This window comes from Coregonus lavaretus (assembly GCF_964263955.1).
Source record: "Coregonus lavaretus genome assembly, chromosome: 2".
Taxonomy (NCBI): domain Eukaryota; kingdom Metazoa; phylum Chordata; class Actinopteri; order Salmoniformes; family Salmonidae; genus Coregonus; species Coregonus lavaretus.
Genome location: NC_139989.1, coordinates 64,533,935 through 64,556,371, shown reverse-complemented (window position 1 = coordinate 64,556,371; position 22,437 = coordinate 64,533,935). Strand labels below are relative to the sequence as shown.

General features: G+C 46.1%; 1 protein-coding gene across 1 annotated transcript in view; it reads left to right on the top strand.

Annotated features, from left to right (window-relative positions):
* The window catches only part of LOC311100907 (casein kinase I-like), a 52,699-nt gene that overhangs the window by 20,018 nt on the left and 10,244 nt on the right, over nucleotides 1–22,437 (top strand). The window contains exons 3-8 of the mRNA XM_084141891.1: nucleotides 12,925–13,073; nucleotides 15,020–15,248; nucleotides 16,883–17,053; nucleotides 18,277–18,425; nucleotides 18,869–19,046; nucleotides 21,007–21,116. Coding sequence (XP_083998017.1) covers nucleotides 12,925–13,073; nucleotides 15,020–15,248; nucleotides 16,883–17,053; nucleotides 18,277–18,425; nucleotides 18,869–19,046; nucleotides 21,007–21,116 — 986 coding nt within the window. The remainder of the gene's footprint in view (nucleotides 1–12,924; nucleotides 13,074–15,019; nucleotides 15,249–16,882; nucleotides 17,054–18,276; nucleotides 18,426–18,868; nucleotides 19,047–21,006; nucleotides 21,117–22,437) is intronic.

Below are 22,437 nucleotides of genomic sequence, written 5' to 3'. Positions count from 1 at the left end.
AGGTCATTCACTAGGTCCCCCCCCCGTGTGGTTCTGGGATTTTTGCTCACCGTTCTTGTGATCATTTTGACCCCACGGGGTGAGATCTTGCGTGGAGCCCCAGATCGAGGGAGATTATCAGTGGTCTTGTATGTCTTCCATTTCCTAATAATTGCTCCCACAGTTGATTTCTTCAAACCAAGCTGCTTACCTATTGCAGATTCAGTCTTCCCAGCCTGGTGCAGGTCTACAATTTTGTTTCTGGTGTCCTTTGACAGCTCTTTGGTCTTGGCCATAGTGGAGTTTGGAGTGTGACTGTTTGAGGTTGTGGACAGGTGTCTTTTATACTGATAACAAGTTCAAACAGGTGCCATTAATACAGGTAACGAGTAGAGGACAGAGGAGCCTCTTAAAGAAGAAGTTACAGGTCTGTGAGAGCCAGAAATCTTGCTTGTTTGTAGGTGACCAAATACTTATTTTCCACCATAATTAGCAAATAAATTCATAAAAAATCCTACAATGTGTTTTTCTGGATTCTTTTTTCTCATTTTGTCTATCATAGTTGACGTGTACCTATGATGAAAATTACAGGCCTCATCTTTTTAAGTGGGAGAACTTGCGCAATTGGTGGCTGACTAAATACTTTTTTCCCCCACTGTATATAAAAGACACCTGTCCACACACTCAATCAAACAGACTCCAACCTCTCCACTATGGCCAAGACCAGAGAGCTGTGTAAGGACATCAGGGATAAAATTGTAGACCTGCACAAGGCTGGGATGGGCTACAGGACAATAGGCAAGCAGCTTGGAAGGCAACAACTGTTGGCGCAATTATTAGAAAATGGAAGAAGTTAAAGATGACGGTCAATCAGCCTCGGTCTGGGGCTCAATGCAAGATCTCACCTCGTGGGGCATCAATGATCATGAGGAAGGTGAGGGATCAGCCCAGAACTTCACGGCAGGACCTGGTGAATGACCTGAAGAGAGCTGTGACCACAGTCTCAAAGAAAACCATTAGTAACACACTACGCCGTCATGGATTAATATCCTGCAGCGCACGCACGGTCCCCCTGCTCAAGCCAGCGCATGTCCAGGCCCGTCTGAAGTTTGCCAATGACCATCTGGATGATCCAGAGAAGGAATGGGAGAAGGTCATGTGGTATGATGAGACAAAAATATAGCTTTTTGGTCTAAACTCCACTCGCTGTGTTTGGAGGAAGAAGAAGAAGGATGAGTACAACCCCAAAAACACCATCCCAACCGTGAAGCATGGAGGTGGAAACGTCATTCTTTGGGGATGCTTTTCTGCAACGGGGACAGGACGACTGCACCGTATTGAGGGGAGGATGGATGGGGCCATGTATCGCGAGATCTTGGCCAACAACCTCCTTCCCTCAGTAAGAGCACCGAAACACACAGCCAGGGCAACTAAGGAGTGGCTCCGTAAGAAGCATCTCAAGGTCCTGGAGTGGCCTAGCCAGTCCCCAGACCTGAACCCAATAGAAAATCTTTGGAGGGAGCTGAAAGTCCGTATTGCCCAGCGACAGCCCCGAAACCTGAAGGATCTGGAGAATGTCTGTATGGAGGAGTGGGCCAAAATCCCTGCTGCAGTGTGTGCAAACCTGGTCAAGACCTACAGGAAACATATGATCTCTGTAATTGCAAACAAAGGTTTCTGTACCAAATATTAAGTTCTGCTTTTCTGATGTATCAAATACTTATGTCATGCAATAAAATGCAAATTAATTACTTAAAAATCATACAATGTGATTTTCTGGATTTTTGATTTAGATTCCGTCTCTCACAGTTGAAGTGTACCTATGATAAAAATTACAGACCTCTACATGCTTTGTAAGTAGGAAAACCTGCAAAATCTGCAGTGTATCAAATACTTGTTCTCCCCACTGTATATCACTCCTATAACTGGTGTATTGGTTATCCTACCAGCTCTTATCTATATCACTCCTGTAACTGGTGTATTGGTCATCCTACCAGCTCTTATCTAGATCATTCCTGTAACTGGTGTATTGGTTATCCTACCAGCTCTTAGCTATATCACTCCTGTAACTGGCCTAGTGGTCATCCTACCAGCTCTTATCTATATCACTCCTGAACTGGTGTATTGGTTATCCTAACAGCTCTTATCTAGGTCACTCCTGTAACTGGTGTATTGGTTATCCTAACAGCTCTTATCTAGGTCACTCCTGTAACTGGTGTATTGGTCATCCTACCAGCTCTTATATACACTATATGGCCAAAGGTACGTGGACACCCCTTCAAATTAGTGGATTCGGCTATTTCAGCCACACCCGTTGTTGACCGGTATATAAAATCGAGCACACAGCCATGCAATCTCCATAGACAAACATTAGCAGTAGAATGGCCCGTACTGAAGAGCTCATTGACTTTCAACGTGGCACCGTCATAGGATGCCACCTTTCCAACAAGTCAGTTCGTCAAATTTCTGCCCTGCTAGAGCTTCCCCGGTCAACTGTAAGTGCTGTTATTGTGAAGTGGAAATGTCTAGGAGCAACAACGGCACAACCGCGAAGTGGTAGGCCACACAAGCTCACAGAACGGGACCGCCGAGTGCTGAAGCGCATAGCTGTCACGAGAATTTCTATCTCTAATTCAACCTAAGCTTGAATTATTACCAGGGGTTGTAAGGCTCTGGTTTTAATCATAAATGATTCAAGGTCCACAACCAGCAACAATGATCTGTATTTTTATTCATGGAGAGCTCTGGCGCCAAAACCCATACATACTGTTTTATACCCCTTGACACACAAAGGCACTTTGCTCCGCCCACCTTTAAGAGGCTTTCTTAAACAGTTTCCGCAGTCTCCTTCACCCTGGAATATTTAGTCCCGCCCCCCTCTGTTAGTGGGTTGCCACTACATTATAACTCTTAACACCGTTCACACATTTATACTGTATTTGGGGTGAAATCCTTTAGTCATTATTCTTAAAATACAAATTAATCTAACAATAGCGCTTAAAGATAGTCTGTCCTCGATTGCAACACTCACTGCTGAGTTCCAATCTGTCTCTGGAAGCAACGTCAGCACAAGAACTGTTAGTCGGGAGCTTAATTAAATGGGTTTCCGTGGCCGAGCAGCCGCACACAAGCCTAAGATGAGTGGTGTAAAGCTCGCCGCCATTGGACTCTGGAGCAGTGGAAACGCGTTCTTTGGAGTGATAAATCACGCTTCACCATCTGGCAGTCCGACGGACGAATCTGGGTTTGGCGGATGCCAGGAGAACGCTGCCTGCATTGGACTGTGGGTGTTTTTTATGGTTCGGCCTAGGCGCCATAGTTCCAGTGAAGGGAAATCTTAACACTACAGCATACAATGACATTCTAGACGATTCTGTGCTTCCAACTTTGTGGCAACAGTTTTGGGAAGGCCCTTTCCTGTTTCAGTATGACAATGCCCCCGTGCACAAAGTGAGGTCCATACAGAAAGGGTTTGTCAAGATCGGTGTTGAAGAACATGACAGAGCCCTGACCTCCACCCCATCGAACACCTTTGGGATGAATTGGAACGCTGACTGCGAGCCAGGCCTAATCGCTCAACATCAGTGCCCGACCTCACTAAATGCTCTTGTAGCTGAATGGAAGCAAGTCCCTGCAGCAATGTTCCAACATCTAGTGGAAAGCCTTCACAGAAGAGTGGAGGCTGTTTATAGCTGTGAAAGGGAGACCAACTCCATGATTTTGGAATGAGATGTTCGACGAGCAGTAACTCCTGTAACTGCCCTGCGCTGTGCTGGGTCCAAACCAGAACACACCACCCTTAATGTACTGCTATTTATGTAACTACAATCACATATCTCAACACATCCCTCTTATACACAGTCCCCTCACCCCCTCCTCACCTCACCTTACCCCAAACACTCCCCTAACATGAATAATAATCCAATCCCCTTACCAACCCTCTCCTTTCACTCCAGTTGTCTGACCCTGTCTGCCAGATGGCTCTAGTCCAGGTGTGACCTATTGATCCTGGTGTAGATGGAGAGTGTGGTGTAATTAGCTGAGGATGAAAAGTCGACGGCGTGCTCACATCAAACAGCCTGTAGTGGGGCTGTCAGAAAGTCTTCAGGTGCCGGGTTCAAAGATACAAAATAAAAAAGAAACCCCGCCTTCACTGGAATACTGTTGCAGTTTGAATGTATTGTTGACCTCTCACTGGAATACTGTTGCAGTTTGGAATGTATTGTTGACCTCTCACTGGAATACTGTTGCAGTTTGGAATGTATTGTTGACCTCTCACTGGAATACTGTTGCAGTTTGAATGTATTGTTGATCTCTCACTGGACTACTGTTGCAGTTTGAATGTATTGTTGACCTCTCACTGGAATACTGTTGGAGTTTGGAATGTATTGTTGACCTCACTGGAATACTGTTGCAGTTTGAATGTATTGTTGACCTCTGCTGCTGCTAAAAGACATAAACTGCTAAAGTATTCCAGCAAGTGCAGGTTTTCCTTATTTTCATTGTAATTAGCTGAGTAACAAGACACAGCCAGGTTAGCCCTGTCCTGAGGTTATTAGCTGAGTAATAGAACAGTGCCAGGTTAGCCCTGTCCTGAGGTTATTAGCTGAGTAATAGAACAGTGCCAGGTTAGCCCTGTCCTGAGGTTATTAGCTGAGTAATAGGACACAGCCAGGTTAGCCTTGTCCTGAGGTTATTAGCTGAGTAATTGGACAGAGCCAGGTTAGCCCTGTCCTGAGGTTATTAGCTGAGTAATAGGACACAGTCAGGTAAGCCCTGTCCTGAGGTTATTAGCTGAGTAATATGACACAGCCAGGTTAGCCCTGTCCTGAGGTTATTAGCTGAGTAATTGGACAGAGCCAGGTTAGCCCTGTCCTGAGGTTATTAGCTGAGTAATAGGACACAGCCAGGTAAGCCCTGTCCTGAGGTTATTAGCTGAGTAATATGACACAGCCAGGTTAGCCCTGTCCTGAGGTTATTAGCTGAGTAATAGGACACAGACAGGTAAGCCCTGTCCTGAGGTTATTAGCTGAGTAACAGGACAAAGCCAGGTTAGCCCTGGGGTTAGCCCTGTCCACATTAACATACAGCCTCACCACGATGTCAGTCAGGGTCCTTTGTGACCTTTATCCTGGCCAGTCAGTCATTAAGGATCCTCTATGACCTATACCCTGGCCGGTCGGTCAGTCAGGATAATCTGTGACCTCTACCCTGGCTGGTCAGGATCCTCTGTGACCTTTACCCTGGCTGGTCAGTCAGGATCCTCTGTGCGTGTGTGAATGTGTGTTTCCCCCCCAGTGTGTGTGTGTGCGTTTAAAGGTGTGTTCTCCCCTCCAGTGTGTGTATTGCGTGAAGGTGAGTTTCCCTCCAGGGTGTGTGTTGTGTGTGTTGTGTAAAGGTGTGTTCCCCTCCAGGGTGTGTGTGTTGTGGAAAGGTGTGTTTCCCTCCAGGGTGTGTGTGTTGTGTAAAGGTGTGTTTCCCTCCAGGGTGTGTGTGTTGTGTAAAGGTGTGTGTTGTGTGTGTGTGTGTGTGTAACAGCCTGCAGTCCCAGTAACAGGCCTATCCTATAGAGGGAAGGGGGAGGTGTGGGGGAGGGGCAGAGTCGCTCGCTGCATTTCTCTTCTCTGGGTCACCTCCATCCATCCTCCAGCTCATGAATATTCATACACTGTGTGTGTGTGGTAAAATGAGCCTCCAGTGTAGCAGCGAGAACAAAGCACAACCATGTTGTATTATATGATCAAAAAGAGACGACACAATGCTGCACTACCATCATCATTATCCCCTTGGTCGTGCAGCAGGGTAATGAGGACTAAGGGGATAATGATGATGGTCGTGCAGCATGGTAATGAGGACTATCATCATTATTGCCTTTGTCCTCATTACCCTGCTGCACTACCATCATTATCCCCCTGGTCCTCATTACCCTGCTGCATGACCATCATTATCCCCTTAGTCCTCATTACCCTGCTGCATGACCACCGTCATCATCATCCTCTTATTCCTCATTACCCTGCTGCACAACATCATCATTATCCCCTTAGTCCTCATTGCCCTGCTGCACGAACATCATTATCCCCTTAGTCCTCATTGCCCTGCTGCACGACCATCATCATTGTCCCGTTAGTCCTCATTACCCTGCTACACGACCATCATCATTGTCCCGTTAGTCCTCATTTCCCTGCTACACGACCAACATCATTGTCCCGTTAGTCCTCATTACCCTGCTGCACGACCATCATCATTATCCCCTTAGTCTTCATTACCCTGCTGTACGACCATCATCCCCTTAGTCCTCATTACCCTGCTGCACGATCATCATCATTATCCTCTTAGTCCTTATGGCCCTGCTGCACAATCATCATCATTATCCTCTTAGTCCTCATTACCCTGCTGCACGATCATCATCATTATCCTCTTAGTCCTCATGAACCTGCGACGCGACCATCATCCTTATCCCCTTAGTCTTCATTACCCTGCTGCATGACCATCATCCCCTTAGTCCTCATTACCCTGCTGCACGTCCATCATCATTATCCCCTTAGTCCTCATTACCTTGCTATCCTACTGACCACTGGATCAATACACACCATGTTGCTCTATCAATATTGGCTAATCAATATGATATATATATATATAATATTGCTTTATAAATTGCTCTACCAGGGTCGTATTCACTAGAGACCAAACGTTAGAAAACGGACTGAAACAGGGAGGGGCTATCTGAACTTGTCCAATAAGAAACACAACATTTTTGTTTTAAAACGTTTGTCGTTACAATATGTTTTGCTAGGGTTTGCCCTAATGAATACGTCCTGAAACAGAATCAGATGAGAGGAAGCTATTTTAGATGGAAGTTATGTCTCAAATGGCACCCTATTCCCTTTATAGTGCACTACTTTTTACCAGGGTCCATAGGGGTGTAGTCAAAATGAGTGCACTATATAGGGAATAGGGTGCGATTTGGGATGTAGACAGTCTTATTTAGTGCTGCGTGACCCTACAGGTCCTTAGATGGACACTGTATATTTGCTGCTTTATATATCCAGCAGTCTAGTCTATGTAGTCTAAGGTTGAGCTGCTTCTAAATATATGTTGCTGTATCAGTGTTTCCCCTATAGTCATTTAGCAGCGCCGGGCCGCGCTGCTAAATCATAGCCGTCACTCCAATTAAAAAAAATATCTATGTTGTTTTTAGAATATTAAAGCCCCTGGGGGTCTGCAAATAAGTTTAGAGGGTGTAATACAATGTAATATTATTAAGCTACAGATATATTCTTAAACCTCAGCAACATGGGCCTGGTAGACTCACAGGGATATTGGTATCCACAGTACTCAATACAATTATTATATTTTAACATAAATGCACAGTAGTTTAAAGCTAGAATCCTTAGTTGCTACACCCATTTTTGGTATGGAATACCATGATATACCCATTGATTCTTGAAGAATATAACTTATGAATGCTTCATGAGCTAAGTTCAACTGTCGTACCCCATCAGAACCCAAAATACTTTATTGTTTTACTCCAATGTTTGTAAACAATGTAAATGTAAAAGAAACCACTGTATAGCCTCAACATTGTTACAACTCTACTTTTGATATCATAGATGGTCAGTCCTTGCATCCGTAGCCCTTTCTAATTTGAGTGGTTACATTTCTCCAGGCCCATCCCTCAGCTTTTTACCAAAACAGAGGCTTGTAGAATTGCAGGAAATTAGCTTGAAAACTGCAAGATTTTCTCTCCGATGCAAAGAGGTGGGCCTTGTAAAATGTTCTTCCCCAGGGCCCGACATAGTAAAACTCCTTGTATGCTATTTCTATCTCACTGGAGTTATGAGGGGGTCCCTGATGAATTTGCTGTTGCAAAAGGGGTCCCTGGCCTCAACAAGTTGGAGAACCCCTTATCTAGTCTTTTCAACTGTAGCCTATACACAGGCTACTGCTGCTAAAAACAGCTTCCTGGTGTGGTGCACTGCCCATTGGAGATGGTCTATGTGCTGATGTTAACCTGGCTAACACACACACACACACACTGCCTGGCTAGCCCATATATGTCTCCTTCAGCTTTCAGAACACACTCTGGATGACAAGTACTCACTATGACAGATGCTAAAAGCACGTGTTCAAGACTAAGGGACGAACGCACCAGACTGTCTATGTGTGTGGCGACAGAGCGAGTTTGCTGGAGCATGGAGAATATACTTAGTATCTCGTGTCTGTCTCTATGAACTAGTGTCTGTCTGTAGCTGAGCTGGGTAAGGTAAGGTGTAAAATGCTGATCAGCAGTCTACTACTCTATTCTCTCTACTGTAGAAGGACATACAGGCTGCCAGGCAGGAAGGCCAGTCTAAAGGCAGGAAGGCCCCAGTCTAAAGGCAGGAAGGCCCCAGTCTAAAGGCAGGAAGGCCCCAGTCTAAAGGCAGGAAGGCCCCAGTCTAAAGGCAGGAAGGCACCAGTCTAAAGGCAGGAAGGCACCAGTCTAAAGGCAGGAAGGCACCAGTCTAAAGGCAGGAAGGGACAGTCTAAAACAGGCTCCGTTCAGGAACTGTCAGCAGCTACCACCACTACTATACCAGCTGTCTGGACTGAGGAGCTGACTGTGACCCAAAACTCACCCTAACTAACCGTGTATGTTACAAAGAGAGAATGTTCTGAGCTTTAGATATAACGTATATACAGTATAGCAGGTCTGCAGTATAGCAGGTCTGCAGTATAGCAGGTCTACATTAGGGCTGGGAATTGCCACGGACCTCACAATACGATATTATTATGACATTTTCCAAACGCACAAAAAGCTTACTTCTCTCAAATTCTGTGCACAAAGTTGTTTACATCCCTGTTAGTGAGCATTTCTCCTTTGCCAAGATAATCCATCCACCTGACAGATGTGGCATATCAAGAAGCTGATTAAACGGCTTACACAGGTGCACCTTGTGCTGGGGGCAATAAAAGTCCACTCTAAAATGTGCAGTACACAGATGTCTCAAGTTTTGGGGGAGCGCGCAATTGGCATGCTGACTGCAGGAATCTCCACTAGAGCTGTTACCAGAGAATTTTATTTTCATTTCTTTACCATAAGCCGCCTCCAACGTTGTTTGAGAGAATTTGACGTAACGTCCAACCAGCCTCAACCGCAGACCATGTGTATGGCGTCATGTGGGTGAGTGTTTTGCTGATGTCAACGTTGTGAACAGAGTGCCCCAAGGTGGCGCTGGGGTTATGGTATAGGTAGGCATAAGCTACGGACAACGAACACAATTGCATTTTATCTATGGCAATTTGAATGCACAGAGATACCGTGACGTTGTCGTGCCATTCATCCGCCATCACCTCATGTTTCAGCATGATAATGTCACAAGGATCTGTACACAATTCTTGGAAGCTGAAAATGTACCAGTTCTTCCATGGCCTGCATACTCACCAGACATGTCACCCATTGAGCATGTTTGGGATGCTCTGGATCGACGTGTATGACAGCGTGTTCCAGATCCCGCCAATATCCAGCAACTTCGCACAGCCATTGAAGAGGAGTGGGACAACATTCCACAGCCAACAATCAACAGCCTGATCAACTCTATGCGAAGGATATGTGTCACGCTACATGAGGCAAATGGTGGTCACACCAGATACTGACTGGTATTCTGATCCACGGCCCTACTTTTTTTTTTAAGGTATCTGACCAACGGATGCGTATCTGTATTCCCAGTCATGTGAAATCCATAGATTAGGGCCTAATTAATTAATTTAAGTTGACTGATTAGTTTATATGAACTGTAACTCAGTAAAATCTTGGAAATTGTTGCATGTTGTGTTCATATTTATGTTAAGTATATGTGGATTACGATTCGATACTGTGATTTTGTTGCGAGTCAATGTTCCAAACATATTGCTCACCATATTTCTGCTGCAGAGAGACGAGAGAGCCATGAGAAAATGAGTTTTGATCAGGTCATGGAAATAAATAAAAGTGCTGAAAACAAATTGTCTCCCTATTTAAAAAGAAGTTGGAGAACAAGCTATGAAGGAATATTACTGGATTTTTGGTGCAAATCATACGGTAGTTATCACATGATCAAACAACGGTACAACCTTAAACTCATATTCTCTACTTTCTCATCCATGAGGTACGTCTACGTTTGGGTGAGCAAGTTCATACGTATATATCGTTAGAAATTTATAGGTACCTCTCAAATAATCGCTTCGTGGTGTTTTTAGCCAATTCTTAATCGACACAAATCACTTCAGACTTTTTACCCGTGGAACCAAAAATAGACTAGAATTAGAATATTTATTTCCCATTGTAGAAAAATAAGAAATCCCCCCGTCTCCCTTATCATTTAGTAATAATTCAATCAATAATTATTTTCTTTGGGACTTATTATTAGGTGCGACTTTTGAGCAAATGTTATGATCTGCTTTTGTAATCAACCATTTAAATTATTCAACCCGTAACCCAGAGTTTTTTAAGACCCCAGTTTCATGAAACGGATGGGACAACCATTTTTTTTCTCACGCATCCTATTTTAGTCCCTTCCTTGAAACAATTATCACGTATTTCGATGGATCATTAGGTCTCACACGTATACAACCTTATACGATTTTTTGCTAACACTATCCGTAACCCAGAGGTCGTAACTGTTCTAGTTTTATGAAATAGAGAGATTTAGAGCAAATCCCCAGTTGTTTATGACTCTTGACTTGTTTAATGTATCTATCTCACACGATGATAATGATCTCCCTTCCTGTTTTATATTGTAAAGACTATCTTGTACAATCTCAATATTAACTAGTTTATTTTGGTATAGGCCTATTACCTAGAGTCATTTTCGGACCCCCCCTTCCTTCCTTTATACCCTTATGAGATTTTGGTAACTATTATCTGCCCTTCACAAGAATTACTATTCTTATACAAGTTCAAATAATTTCACCAAAAGCCATGAATAAAAATTACTGACCTTATCCTTGCAGTTGGGATTTAAATGCTTTTTCAGATCTCGTCAACGTCTTTATCGTTCATAAGGTTAATCACCGGCCTGTTTATAACCTTAACGTCAAAGGCCAGGTCTATTCTATACGGATGTTATCATCCGCCCGTGCACGGTTTTCGGTGTTCTCAGAACAATAAAGACGTATTTTGAGATCCGGCTCGAAGGACCATTTGTCACGAGAATTTCTATCTCTAATTAATCAAACTTAATGCTCTGAATAATTCCCAGAGGGTGTAAGGCTGTGGTTTAATCATGAATTAAACAAAGGTCCACAACCGGCAAGAATGATCTGTATGTTTAATCATGGAGAGCTCTGCCGCCAAAAAACACATATACAGCTTTTATACCCCTTGACACACAAAGGCACTTTGCTCCGCCCACCTTTAGGAGGCCTTTAACCAGTTTCTCAGTCCCCTTCATCCTGGAATGTTTGTCTCAGCAGTTTCTAACTCACCCCCTCTGTTAGTGGGTTTATAATGATACCCCTAACAGTTCACACAGTCATCATCAGTATTGGGGTTAACAATTTTAGTAATAATCATAATTCCTCCATCAGTAGTATTCTTTGTAATCTATCCATGCTGTCTAGTCTGTCTGAGAGAAGACATGTTCTCCTTCCCTCTCCTCTCCTCTCTGGGTAGAAGCAGGTCTGTGGTGGGGATCTAATTGGGTATCTGCTCTCCTGTAAAGACGCCCTGAATCAACTGAATCAAATGGCTTCCCCTCCACCTCCTCTGCTCTCTCTGTCCTCCTCCTCTCCCTCTTCTCAGATCTGTGTAGAGGTCACCTTGAGCTTTTGTATGTGTGTTACATTTTTCACCAGGTATAGTATGTTGTCAACCATCTCCACACACCAGTGCTATGATAGGATATAGCTATGTTCTACTACCATAGTGGTATCATCCTGGCCCTAATACCAGTGCTATGATAGGATATAGCTATGTTCTACTGCCATAGTGGTGTTATCCTGGCCCTAATACCAGTGATATGATAGGATAAAGCTACGTTCTACTGCCATAGTGGTATCATCCTGGCCCTAATACCAGTGCTATGATAGGATATAGCTATGTTCTACTGCCATAGTGGTATCATCCTGGCCCTAATACCAGTGATATGATAGGATAAAGCTACGTTCTACTGCCATAGTGGTATCATCCTGGCCCTAATACCAGTGCTATGATAGGATATAGCTATGTTCTACTGCCATAGTGGTGTTATCCTGGCCCTAATACCAGTGATATGATAGGATAAAGCTACGTTCTACTGCCATAGTGGTATCATCCTGGCCCTAATACCAGTGCTATGATAGGATATAGCTATGTTCTACTGCCATAGTGGTATCATCCTGGCCCTAATACCAGTGATATGATAGGATATAGCTACGTTCTACTGCCATAGTGGTATCATCCTGGCCCTAATACCAGTGCTATGATAGGATATAGCTATGTTCTAGTGGTGTCATCCTGGCCCTAATACCAGTGCTATGATAGGATATAGCTATGGTCTACTGCCATAGTGGTATCATCCTGGCCCTAATACCAGAGCTATGATAGGATATAGTTAGGGGCTAGTGCCTGGTTTCAGCTCCTAACTCCTACCTCATGATGCTCACAGATCAAATAAATAATACTCAATATGTTATGTCATTTGCTCTAAGCTCAAGCTTTCTAGAGACATTATAAAACATGCATTATAAAAAGAATGTTTATTTTCTTTCCCCCTACAGTGGGTATGAAGGGTATACGATTAAGCACAGTGGCACTTTAACATGACTAACATCCCTCTTCTTCCCCTCTCTCTCTCTCTTTCCCTCTCTCTCTCTCTCTCCTTCCCCTCTCTCTCTCTTCTTCCCCTCTCTCTCTCTTCTTCCCCTCTCTCTCTCTTCTCCCTCTCTCTTTCTCTCTCTCTCCTTTCTCTCTCTCTCTTTTCTCTCTCTCTCTCTCTCCCCCTACAGTGGGTATCCCAACCATAAAGTGGTGTGGGGCGGAGGGGGACTACAACGTGATGGTGATGGAGCTGTTAGGACCTAGTCTGGAGGACCTGTTCAACTTCTGCTCGCGCAAGTTCTCCCTCAAGACTGTCCTGCTGCTGGCTGACCAGATGGTAAGAGACTGGCGTGCGTTCGCGGAGGCAGGGTGCGTTCGCTGCGGAGGCAGGGTACAGTACCTCCTTCGGGGGGGGGCAGTATAACGATGTCTACACCTGTCTTGAATGACACTGGCCATCTCTTAACTCTGCCTCCATTCAGAATGTTAGGAAGCCTTGTCCCACTGTGACCATGCAGCCCTTTCAGGCTGGTGTAGAAGCACCTCCTGGGTGGCATCATGCCTCTATTTGCATTGTGTGTCAGGTTTGCATTGCGGACTGTGTGATGATTGAGTGTATGAGGTCACTACATCCTCCTTCTCCTTGTTAGTTTCTCCCCATCCTGTTTTTGATTTATTAGGGTCCCCATTAGCCGACGCCAATGGCGACAGCTAGTCTTACTGGGGTCCGACACATAACGAAAAATACATTACAGACAAAATACCTTACCATTTACATACATTTAAAAACATTAACATGTAGTGTGTGTGCATCTATCAGTTACACATACATGTCAGTACATACACACAACAAATAGGTCACACTGTTGAACCAGTCAGATGGGTCTAGTCTGGATCATAAAGTCATTTATTCAGTTGACTGTCCTAAGCCAATCTACATTGATAGTACAGTGGTGTCACAGTTAGCCAGCTAAAATGGTTTACAGTTAGTTAGCAATTAGGGATGTAACATTTACATTTACATTTTAGTCATTTAGCAGACACTCTTATCCAGAGCGACTTACAGTCAGTGAGTGCATACATTATTTTTTATATTTTTCATACTGGCCCCCCATGGGAATCGAACCCACAACCCTGGCGTTGCAAACGCCATGCTCTACCAACTGAGCTACATCCCTGCCGGCCATTCCCTCCCCTACCCTGGATGACGCTGGGCCAATTGTGCGCCGCCCCATGGGTCTCCCGGTCGCGGCCGGCTACGACAGAGCCTGGATTCGAACCAGGATCTCTAGTGGCACAGCTAGCGATGCAGTGCCTTAGACCACTGCGCCACTCGGGAGACTACGACGATTCACCGATACGCATCGGTCCCCCGATTCAAATGTTTAAGTATGCATCGGTCAGAAAAGCGATTCAAACATTTGGAATCGATGGTTCAGTAATGTTTTTGGCTGATATTACGTTCTTTCTACCTTCCGAAAATACCTTTTATCTTTTGTGACAACTGATGTGTCAAACTGCATGGAACTGTGTTGACATCATTGATCTACAAGTCGTTTTGCATGCTGGACAACCCCAGGAGATATCCGTAACTTGGTGTATGTAGGGAGTTTCCAATAAGGGAAACTGGACATCTACCACCCCACTATCAGTTAGCAATGTTTGATCTGAAATCACCATCACCCACTAATTAATTTGTAATTTTTGCAGATTAAAAGTGAATATATAGCACAACTTTGGGATTTCACCCCCGTCTCATAATGGAATGGTTTAGACCGTTTGGAAGTTTTGACTGACTCTGAGAGAGCTTCTACCAGGTGTCTCGGGTTGTTTATAATACCAGGTGTCTCGGGTTGTTTATAATACCAGGTGTCTCGGGTTGTTTATAATACCAGGTGTCTCGGGTTGTTTATAATACCAGGTGTCTCGGGTTGTTTATAATACCAGGTGTCTCGGGTTGTTTATAATACCAGGTGTCTCGGGTTGTTTATAATACCAGGTGTCTCGGGTTGTTTATAATACCAGGTGTCTCGGGTTGTTTACATTCTACCATTGTGACACGCATCCATGTATATCCACTTGGTATGTGCATAATTGATTACGCTAACGCCATCTCTCTCCTCTCCAGATCAGCCTAGCTGTTATTGATGAAGCTCTCTCCTCTCCAGATCAGACTAGCTGTTATTGATCAAGCTCTCTCCTCTCCAGATCAGACTAGCTGTTATTGATCAAGCTCTCTCCAGATCAGACTAGCTATTATTGATCAAGCTCTCTCCTCTCCAGATCAGCCGTATAGAGTACATCCACTCTAAGAACTTCATCCACAGAGATGTGAAGCCAGACAACTTCCTGATGGGCCTGGGCAAGAAGGGTAACCTGGTGTACATCATCGACTTTGGCCTGGCCAAGAAATACCGAGACGCTCGCACACACCAGCACATCCCCTACCGCGAGAACAAGAACCTGACCGGCACCGCACGCTACGCATCCATCAACACACACCTGGGAATCGGTAGGATATATACACTATATATACAAAAGTATGTGGACACCCCTTCAAATTAGTGGATTCAGTTATTTCAGCCACACCCGTTGCTGACAGGTGTATTAAATCGAGCACACAGCCTTACAATCTCCATAGACAAACATTGGCAGTAGAATGGCCTCACTGAAGATCTGTGACTTTCAACGTGGCACTGACATAGGATGCTACCTTTCCAACCAGTCAGTTTGTCAAATTTCTGCCCTGCTAGAGCTGTCCCGGGCAACTGTAAGTGCTGTTATTGTGAAGTGGAAATGTCTAGGAGCAACAACGGCTCAGCCGTGAAGTGGTAGGCCACACAAGCTCACAGAACGGGACTGCTGAAGCACATAGCGCGTAAAAATCGCCTGTCCTCGGTTGCAACACTCACTACCTCTGGAAGCAACGTCAGCACAAGAACTGTTCATCGGGAGCTTCGTGAAATGGGTTACCATGGCCGAGCATCCGCACACAAGCCTAAGATCACCATGCGCAAAGCCAAGCATCGGCTGAAGTGGTGTAAAGCTCGCCACCATTGGACTCTGGAGCAGTGGAAACGCGTTCTCTGGAGTGATGAATCACAATTCACGATCTGGCAGGACGATGGACAAATCAGGGTTTGGCGGATGCCAGGAGAAAGCTACCTTCCCCAATGCATAGTGCCAACTGTACAGTTTGGTGGAGGAGGAATAATGGTCTGGGGCTGTTTTTCATGGTTTGGGCTAGGCCCCATAGTTCCAGTGAAAGTCAATCTTAACGCTACAGCATACAATGACATTCTAGACGATTCTGTTCTTCCAATTTGGTGGAAACAGTTTGGGGACGACCCTTTCCTGTTTACGTATGACAATGCCCCCGTGCACAAAGCGAGGTCCATACAGAAATGGTTTGTCGAGATCTGTGTGGAAGAACTTGACTGGCCTGCACAGAGCCCTGACCTCAACCCCATCGAACACCTTTGGGATGAATTGGAACGCCGACTGCGAGCCATGCCTAATCGCCCAACATCAGTGCCCGACCTTACCAATGCTCATGTCTGAATGGAAGCAAGTCCACGCAGCAATGTTCAAACATCTAGTGGAAAGCCTTCCCAGCAGGTGTCCACATACCTTTGGCTATATAACAAACATGCTAGTTACACACACACACCTTGGAACAGGTACGCCACACACAACACAAACACCCTGACCCTCTCTCTTTCCCTGTCTCTCTCTTCTCCCTCCCTCTCTCTTCTCCCTCCCTCTCTCTTCTCCCTCCCTCTCTCTTCTCCCTCCCTCTCTCGCTCTCTCTCCCTCTCTCTCTCCCTGGCTCTCTCGCTCTCTCGCTCTCTTCTCCCTGTCTCTCTCGCTCTCTTCTCCCTGTCTCTCTCGCTCTCTCTCTTCTCCCTGTCTCTCTCGCTCTCTCTCTTCTCCCTGTCTCTCTCGCTCTCTCTCTTCTCGCTCTCTCTTCTCCCTGTCTCTCTCTCTCTCTCCATGTCTCTCTCTCCCTCCATGTCTCTCTCTCTCCTCTCTCCTCTCTCTCTTCTCCCTGTCTCTTCTCCCTGTCTCTCTCTCTCTCTCTCTCCTCCCTCTCTCTTGTTCTCTTCTCCCTGTGTCTCTCTCTCTCCTCTCCTCTCTCCTCTACAGAGCAGTCTCGTCGTGATGACCTGGAGTCTCTTGGTTATGTCCTGATGTACTTCAACCTGGGCAGTCTGCCCTGGCAGGGCCTGAAGGCAGCCACCAAGAGACAGAAGTACGAACGCATCAGTGAGAAGAAGATGTCGACCCCCATCGAGGTCCTCTGCAAGGGATACCCATGTGAGTAGCTGAAAGACCTGACTGGTTGGAAGTTGATGGGTTTTCTGAAGTCAAAACATGTCGTTTTTGCATAGTAGATCCTTGTACATATAGAATTTCCACTCCCAGTCTTTTAAAGTGGATAGCTCTTATGTGGTCCAAAATGGTATGGATCGGGTTAGGAGTTTTTCCTGAGCATGTGACCTAACCAGGAAGACAATAGATCAGATTCAGATGATGATCCACTCAGTATTTGTTTGTAGTGTATATCTTGTTGTCTTGGGGCAGCCCATGAGACTAGAAGGATTCACATTCAGGGGCAGCCTAGGAGACTAGCTTATTCGCATTCAGGGGCAGCCCATGAGACTAGATGGATTCACATTCAGTGGCAGCCCATGAGACTAGATTAGTCACTTTCAGGGGCAGCCCATGAGACTAGAAGGATTCACATTCAGGGGCAGCCTAGGAGACTAGCTTATTCGCATTCAGGGGCAGCCCATGAGACTAGATGGATTCACATTCAGTGGCAGCCCATGAGACTAGATTAGTCACTTTCAGGGGCAGCCCATGAGACTAGATGATTCACATTCAGGGCCAGCCCATGAGACTAGATTATTCACTTTCAGGGGCAGCCCATGAGACTAGAAGGATTCACATTCAGGGGCAGCCTAGGAGACTAGATTATTCACATTCAGGGGCAGCCCATGAGACTAATAATATAATATAATATAATATAATAATATATAATATATAATAATATATAATATAATAATAATAATAATATGCCATTTAGCAGACGCTTTTATCCAAAGCGACTTACAGTCATGCGTGCATACATTTTTTTTGTGTATGGGTGGTCCCGGGGATCGAACCCACTACCTTGGCGTTACAAGCGCCGTGCTCTACCAGTTGAGCTACAGAGGACCACATATAGACTAGAAGGATTCACATTCAGGGGCAGCCCATGAGACTAGAATGATTCACATTCAGGGGCAGCCCATGAGACTAGAAGGATTCACATTCAGGGGCAGCCCATGAGACTAGAAGGATTCACATTCAGGGGCAGCCCATGAGACTAGAAGGATTCACATTCAGGGGCAGCCCACGAGACTAGATGATTCACATTCAGGGGCAGCCCAGGAGACTAGATGATTCACATTCAGGCATTTGATTCCACATAATTGTTATACAACTGGATGTATAAAGAGCTGTATTCTGACCCATCCTCTTGTTTCTCCTCTCAGCGGAGTTTGCCACGTACCTGAACTTCTGCCGTTCTCTGCGGTTCGATGACAAGCCGGACTACTCGTACCTCAGACAGCTGTTCAGAAACCTGTTCCACAGACAGGGCTTCTCCTACGACTACGTCTTCGACTGGAACATGCTTAAGTTCGTGAGTAACGTCTCTGCTACATCTGATTCATCCCCTTCATTACGTTGATTCAGGCTGGAATCTTTTCATTACAATAATATCTCCTTTCTCCTGAAGTGTACAGTCGTTCACTAATTCCCACAAATCTGAAAGCATTGGATTGGTGGAGACATGGGCTGGTGGGAGTTTCCACCGTATTTCTTATACCATTTTCTTTCAAATCAGTGAAGTGAAGTGAACCAGTGCACACTTTGAGGAAGGAGAGATAATTGAGACATAGCCCTGGACTGTCCAAGGTGGCCATTTTGTTGGTCTACTGATAGCAGTGGTGTCCCTGGCAACGGCAGCCATTTTGAATCAATAAGATCCAGTTGTGTTTCTGTGATAGGGAAGGGTTGGGAGGTGGGAATGTGTGTGACCATAGTTTCCATTTGACCAGGGTGTTTATTTCTCTGTGTATACAGGGTGCTAACAGGGCAGCGGAGGATGCAGAGAGGGAGAGGAGAGCCGGTGAGGACAGACTGAGGCAGGGACAGGCCAGGGCCCCTGCAGGGGCAAGAGGGATCCCCTCCGCCTCCGGGCGAGCCAGAGGAGCACAGGACGCAGCCGCACCCACACCCCTCACACCCACCTCACACACAGGTTAGTGAAAACACACCTCACATAAGTGAAGACTCGCACCACACCCGCCTCACATACACACCTCACACACAGGTCTGATATGCTACACACACACACACACCACGTACACACACCACGTATAGCCAAGCGCTCACACCAGTACATCACATGCTCCTTGTTTAAGATAGGCCCTGTACAGATACATTGACTTCAAAACGACTGCGTGAACATGATTATTCCGAGGTGTCTGTTCCCTATCCCAGGTATGGAGCGTGAGGTGTGTCTCTCTCTAACCCTAGGTGTCTGTTCCCTATCCCAGGTATGGAGCGTGAGGTTTGTCTCTCTAACCCCAGGTGTCTGTTCCCTATCCCAGGTATGGAGCGTGAGGTGTGTGTCTCTCTCTAACCCCAGGTGTCTGTTCCCTATCCCAGGTATGGAGCGTGAGGTGTGTCTCTAACCCCAGGTGTCTGTTCCCTATCCCAGGTATGGAGCGTGAGGTGTGTCTCTCTCTAACCCCAGGTGTCTGTTCCCTATCCCAGGTATGGAGCGTGAGGTGTGTCTCTCTCTAACCCCAGGTGTCTGTTCCCTATCCCAGGTATGGAGCGTGAGGTGTGTCTCTCTCTAACCCCAGGTGTCTGTTCCCTATCCCAGGTATGGAGCGTGAGGTGTGTCTCTCTCTAACCCCAGGTGTCTGTTCCCTATCCCAGGTATGGAGCGTGAGGTGTGTGTCTCTCTAACCCCAGGTGTCTGTTCCCTATCCCAGGTATGGAGCGTGAGGTGTGTCTCTCTCTAACCCCAGGTGTCTGTTCCCTATCCCAGGTATGGAGCGTGAGGTGTGTGTCTCTCTCTAACCCCAGGTGTCTGTTCCCTATCCCAGGTATGGAGCGTGAGGTGTGTCTCTAACCCCAGGTGTCTGTTCCCTATCCCAGGTATGGAGCCTGAGGTGTGTGTCTCTCTCTAACCCCAGGTGTCTGTTCCCTATCCCAGGTATGGAGCGTGAGGTGTGTCTCTAACCCCAGGTGTCTGTTCCCTATCCCAGGTATGGAGCGTGAGGTGTGTCTCTCTCTAACCCTAGGTGTCTGTTCCCTATCCCAGGTATGGAGCGTGAGGTTTGTCTCTCTAACCCCAGGTGTCTGTTCCCTATCCCAGGTATGGAGCGTGAGGTGTGTGTCTCTCTCTAACCCCAGGTGTCTGTTCCCTATCCCAGGTATGGAGCGTGAGGTGTGTCTCTAACCCCAGGTGTCTGTTCCCTATCCCAGGTATGGAGCGTGAGGTGTGTCTCTCTCTAACCCCAGGTGTCTGTTCCCTATCCCAGGTATGGAGCGTGAGGTGTGTCTCTCTCTAACCCCAGGTGTCTGTTCCCTATCCCAGGTATGGAGCGTGAGGTGTGTCTCTCTCTAACCCCAGGTGTCTGTTCCCTATCCCAGGTATGGAGCGTGAGGTGTGTCTCTCTCTAACCCCAGGTGTCTGTTCCCTATCCCAGGTATGGAGCGTGAGGTGTGTGTCTCTCTAACCCCAGGTGTCTGTTCCCTATCCCAGGTATGGAGCGTGAGGTGTGTCTCTCTCTAACCCCAGGTGTCTGTTCCCTATCCCAGGTATGGAGCGTGAGGTGTGTGTCTCTCTCTAACCCCAGGTGTCTGTTCCCTATCCCAGGTATGGAGCGTGAGGTGTGTCTCTAACCCCAGGTGTCTGTTCCCTATCCCAGGTATGGAGCCTGAGGTGTGTGTCTCTCTCTAACCCCAGGTGTCTGTTCCCTATCCCAGGTATGGAGCGTGAGGTGTGTTTCTAACCCCAGGTGTCTGTTCCCTATCCCAGGTATGGAGCGTGAGGTGTGTCTCTCTCTAACCCCAGGTGTCGGTTCCCTATCCCAAGTATGGAGCGTGAGGTGTGTCTCTAACCCCAGGTGTCTGTTCCCTATCCCAGGTATGGAGCGTGAGGTGTGTGTCTCTCTCTAACCCCAGGTGTCTGTCCCCTATCCCAGGTATGGAGCGAGAGAGGAAGGTGAGCATGCGTCTTCACCGTGGAGCTCCTGTCAACATCTCCTCCTCAGACCTGACTGGACGACAGGACTCACGCATGTCCACCTCACAGGTAAAGACTCACACCCACTTCTCACAGGTCTGAAAACAACGTCATGTTTCTAGCCCTGTTCTATTGTTTTAAGGTCATCGTTCCTTTTCAACTATCACTCATGGCACTAACGATCAACACCACAGGGCATCCACACAGTCACACAGGAATGTGAAGCGTTTTCACTGGCATCATAACATGGCTGTAATGTTAAAGGGTGTCAAGTGTTTTCCCTATTTTCATTTAGCAGTGGCAGGCTGCCGCTCTAAAGTAAAAACATTTGAAGATCATTTTTGGGATGGTGAAACGTTTTCAGTGTAAACTTAAACGACTAAAACCAGATATAAAGTATGTAGAAAAGATAATGGAGTAATATATTTTTTTATTAGATCTTTGAGAACTAAGAGTAGCTGCTGCCTAAAGACAAAACGAACAATCACCACAATAAAAACTAGACAGTCAGGGAGAATCAACCATTAAAAAAAATATAATGGCATATGGCCCACATTTTGATTTTGTTATAATGTTTGAGTCAATCAGATGGCATAAGAACACGGCATAAGCCATGGCAAATTGTGTAGAACTGCAGTAAACTAAAGGTCTGGGTGTGGCTCATAGACGGGCTCTGAAACTCCAACATGATGGACCTCTGTGAATAAGCAGTGGAATGGTTAGAGAAAAAAGGAATTTGACTCTAAATGCTGTGCTTGTTCATAATGGTTGGCCTAAGCAAAGCACCGCTCCAATCAAAGAATCTGTGAGCATCTAGCTAGTTTAGTTTATACTGACCCTCATGACGAGCAGTCGCTGGCGTGATCGCTGTGTGACTGGTAACACCATATGGCTAAGCTGGCTGACTGTTGGCATGAACAGGGTGATGGGATCATGCTGTGTAGTGACAAACCATTTCTGTATGGACCTCGCTTTGTGCACGGGGGCATTGTCATGCTGAAACATCAAAGGGCCTTCCCCAAACTGTTCCCACAAAGTTGGAAGCATAGAATCGTCTAGAATGTCGTTGTATGCTGTAGCGTTAAGATTTCCCTTCACTGGAACTAAGGGGCCTAGCCCGAACCATGAAAAACAGCCCCAGACCATTATTTTTCCTCCACCAAACTTTACAGTTGGCACTATGCATTGGGGCAGGTAGGGTTTTCCTGGCATCCGCCAAACCCAGATTCATCCGTCGGACTGCCAGATGGTGAAGCGTGATTCATCACTCCAGAGAACGTGTTTCCACTGCTCCAGAGTCCAATGGCAGCAAGCTTTACACCACTCCAGCCGACGCTTGGCATTGCTCATGGTGATCTTAGGCTTGTGTGCGGCTGTCGGCCATGGAAAC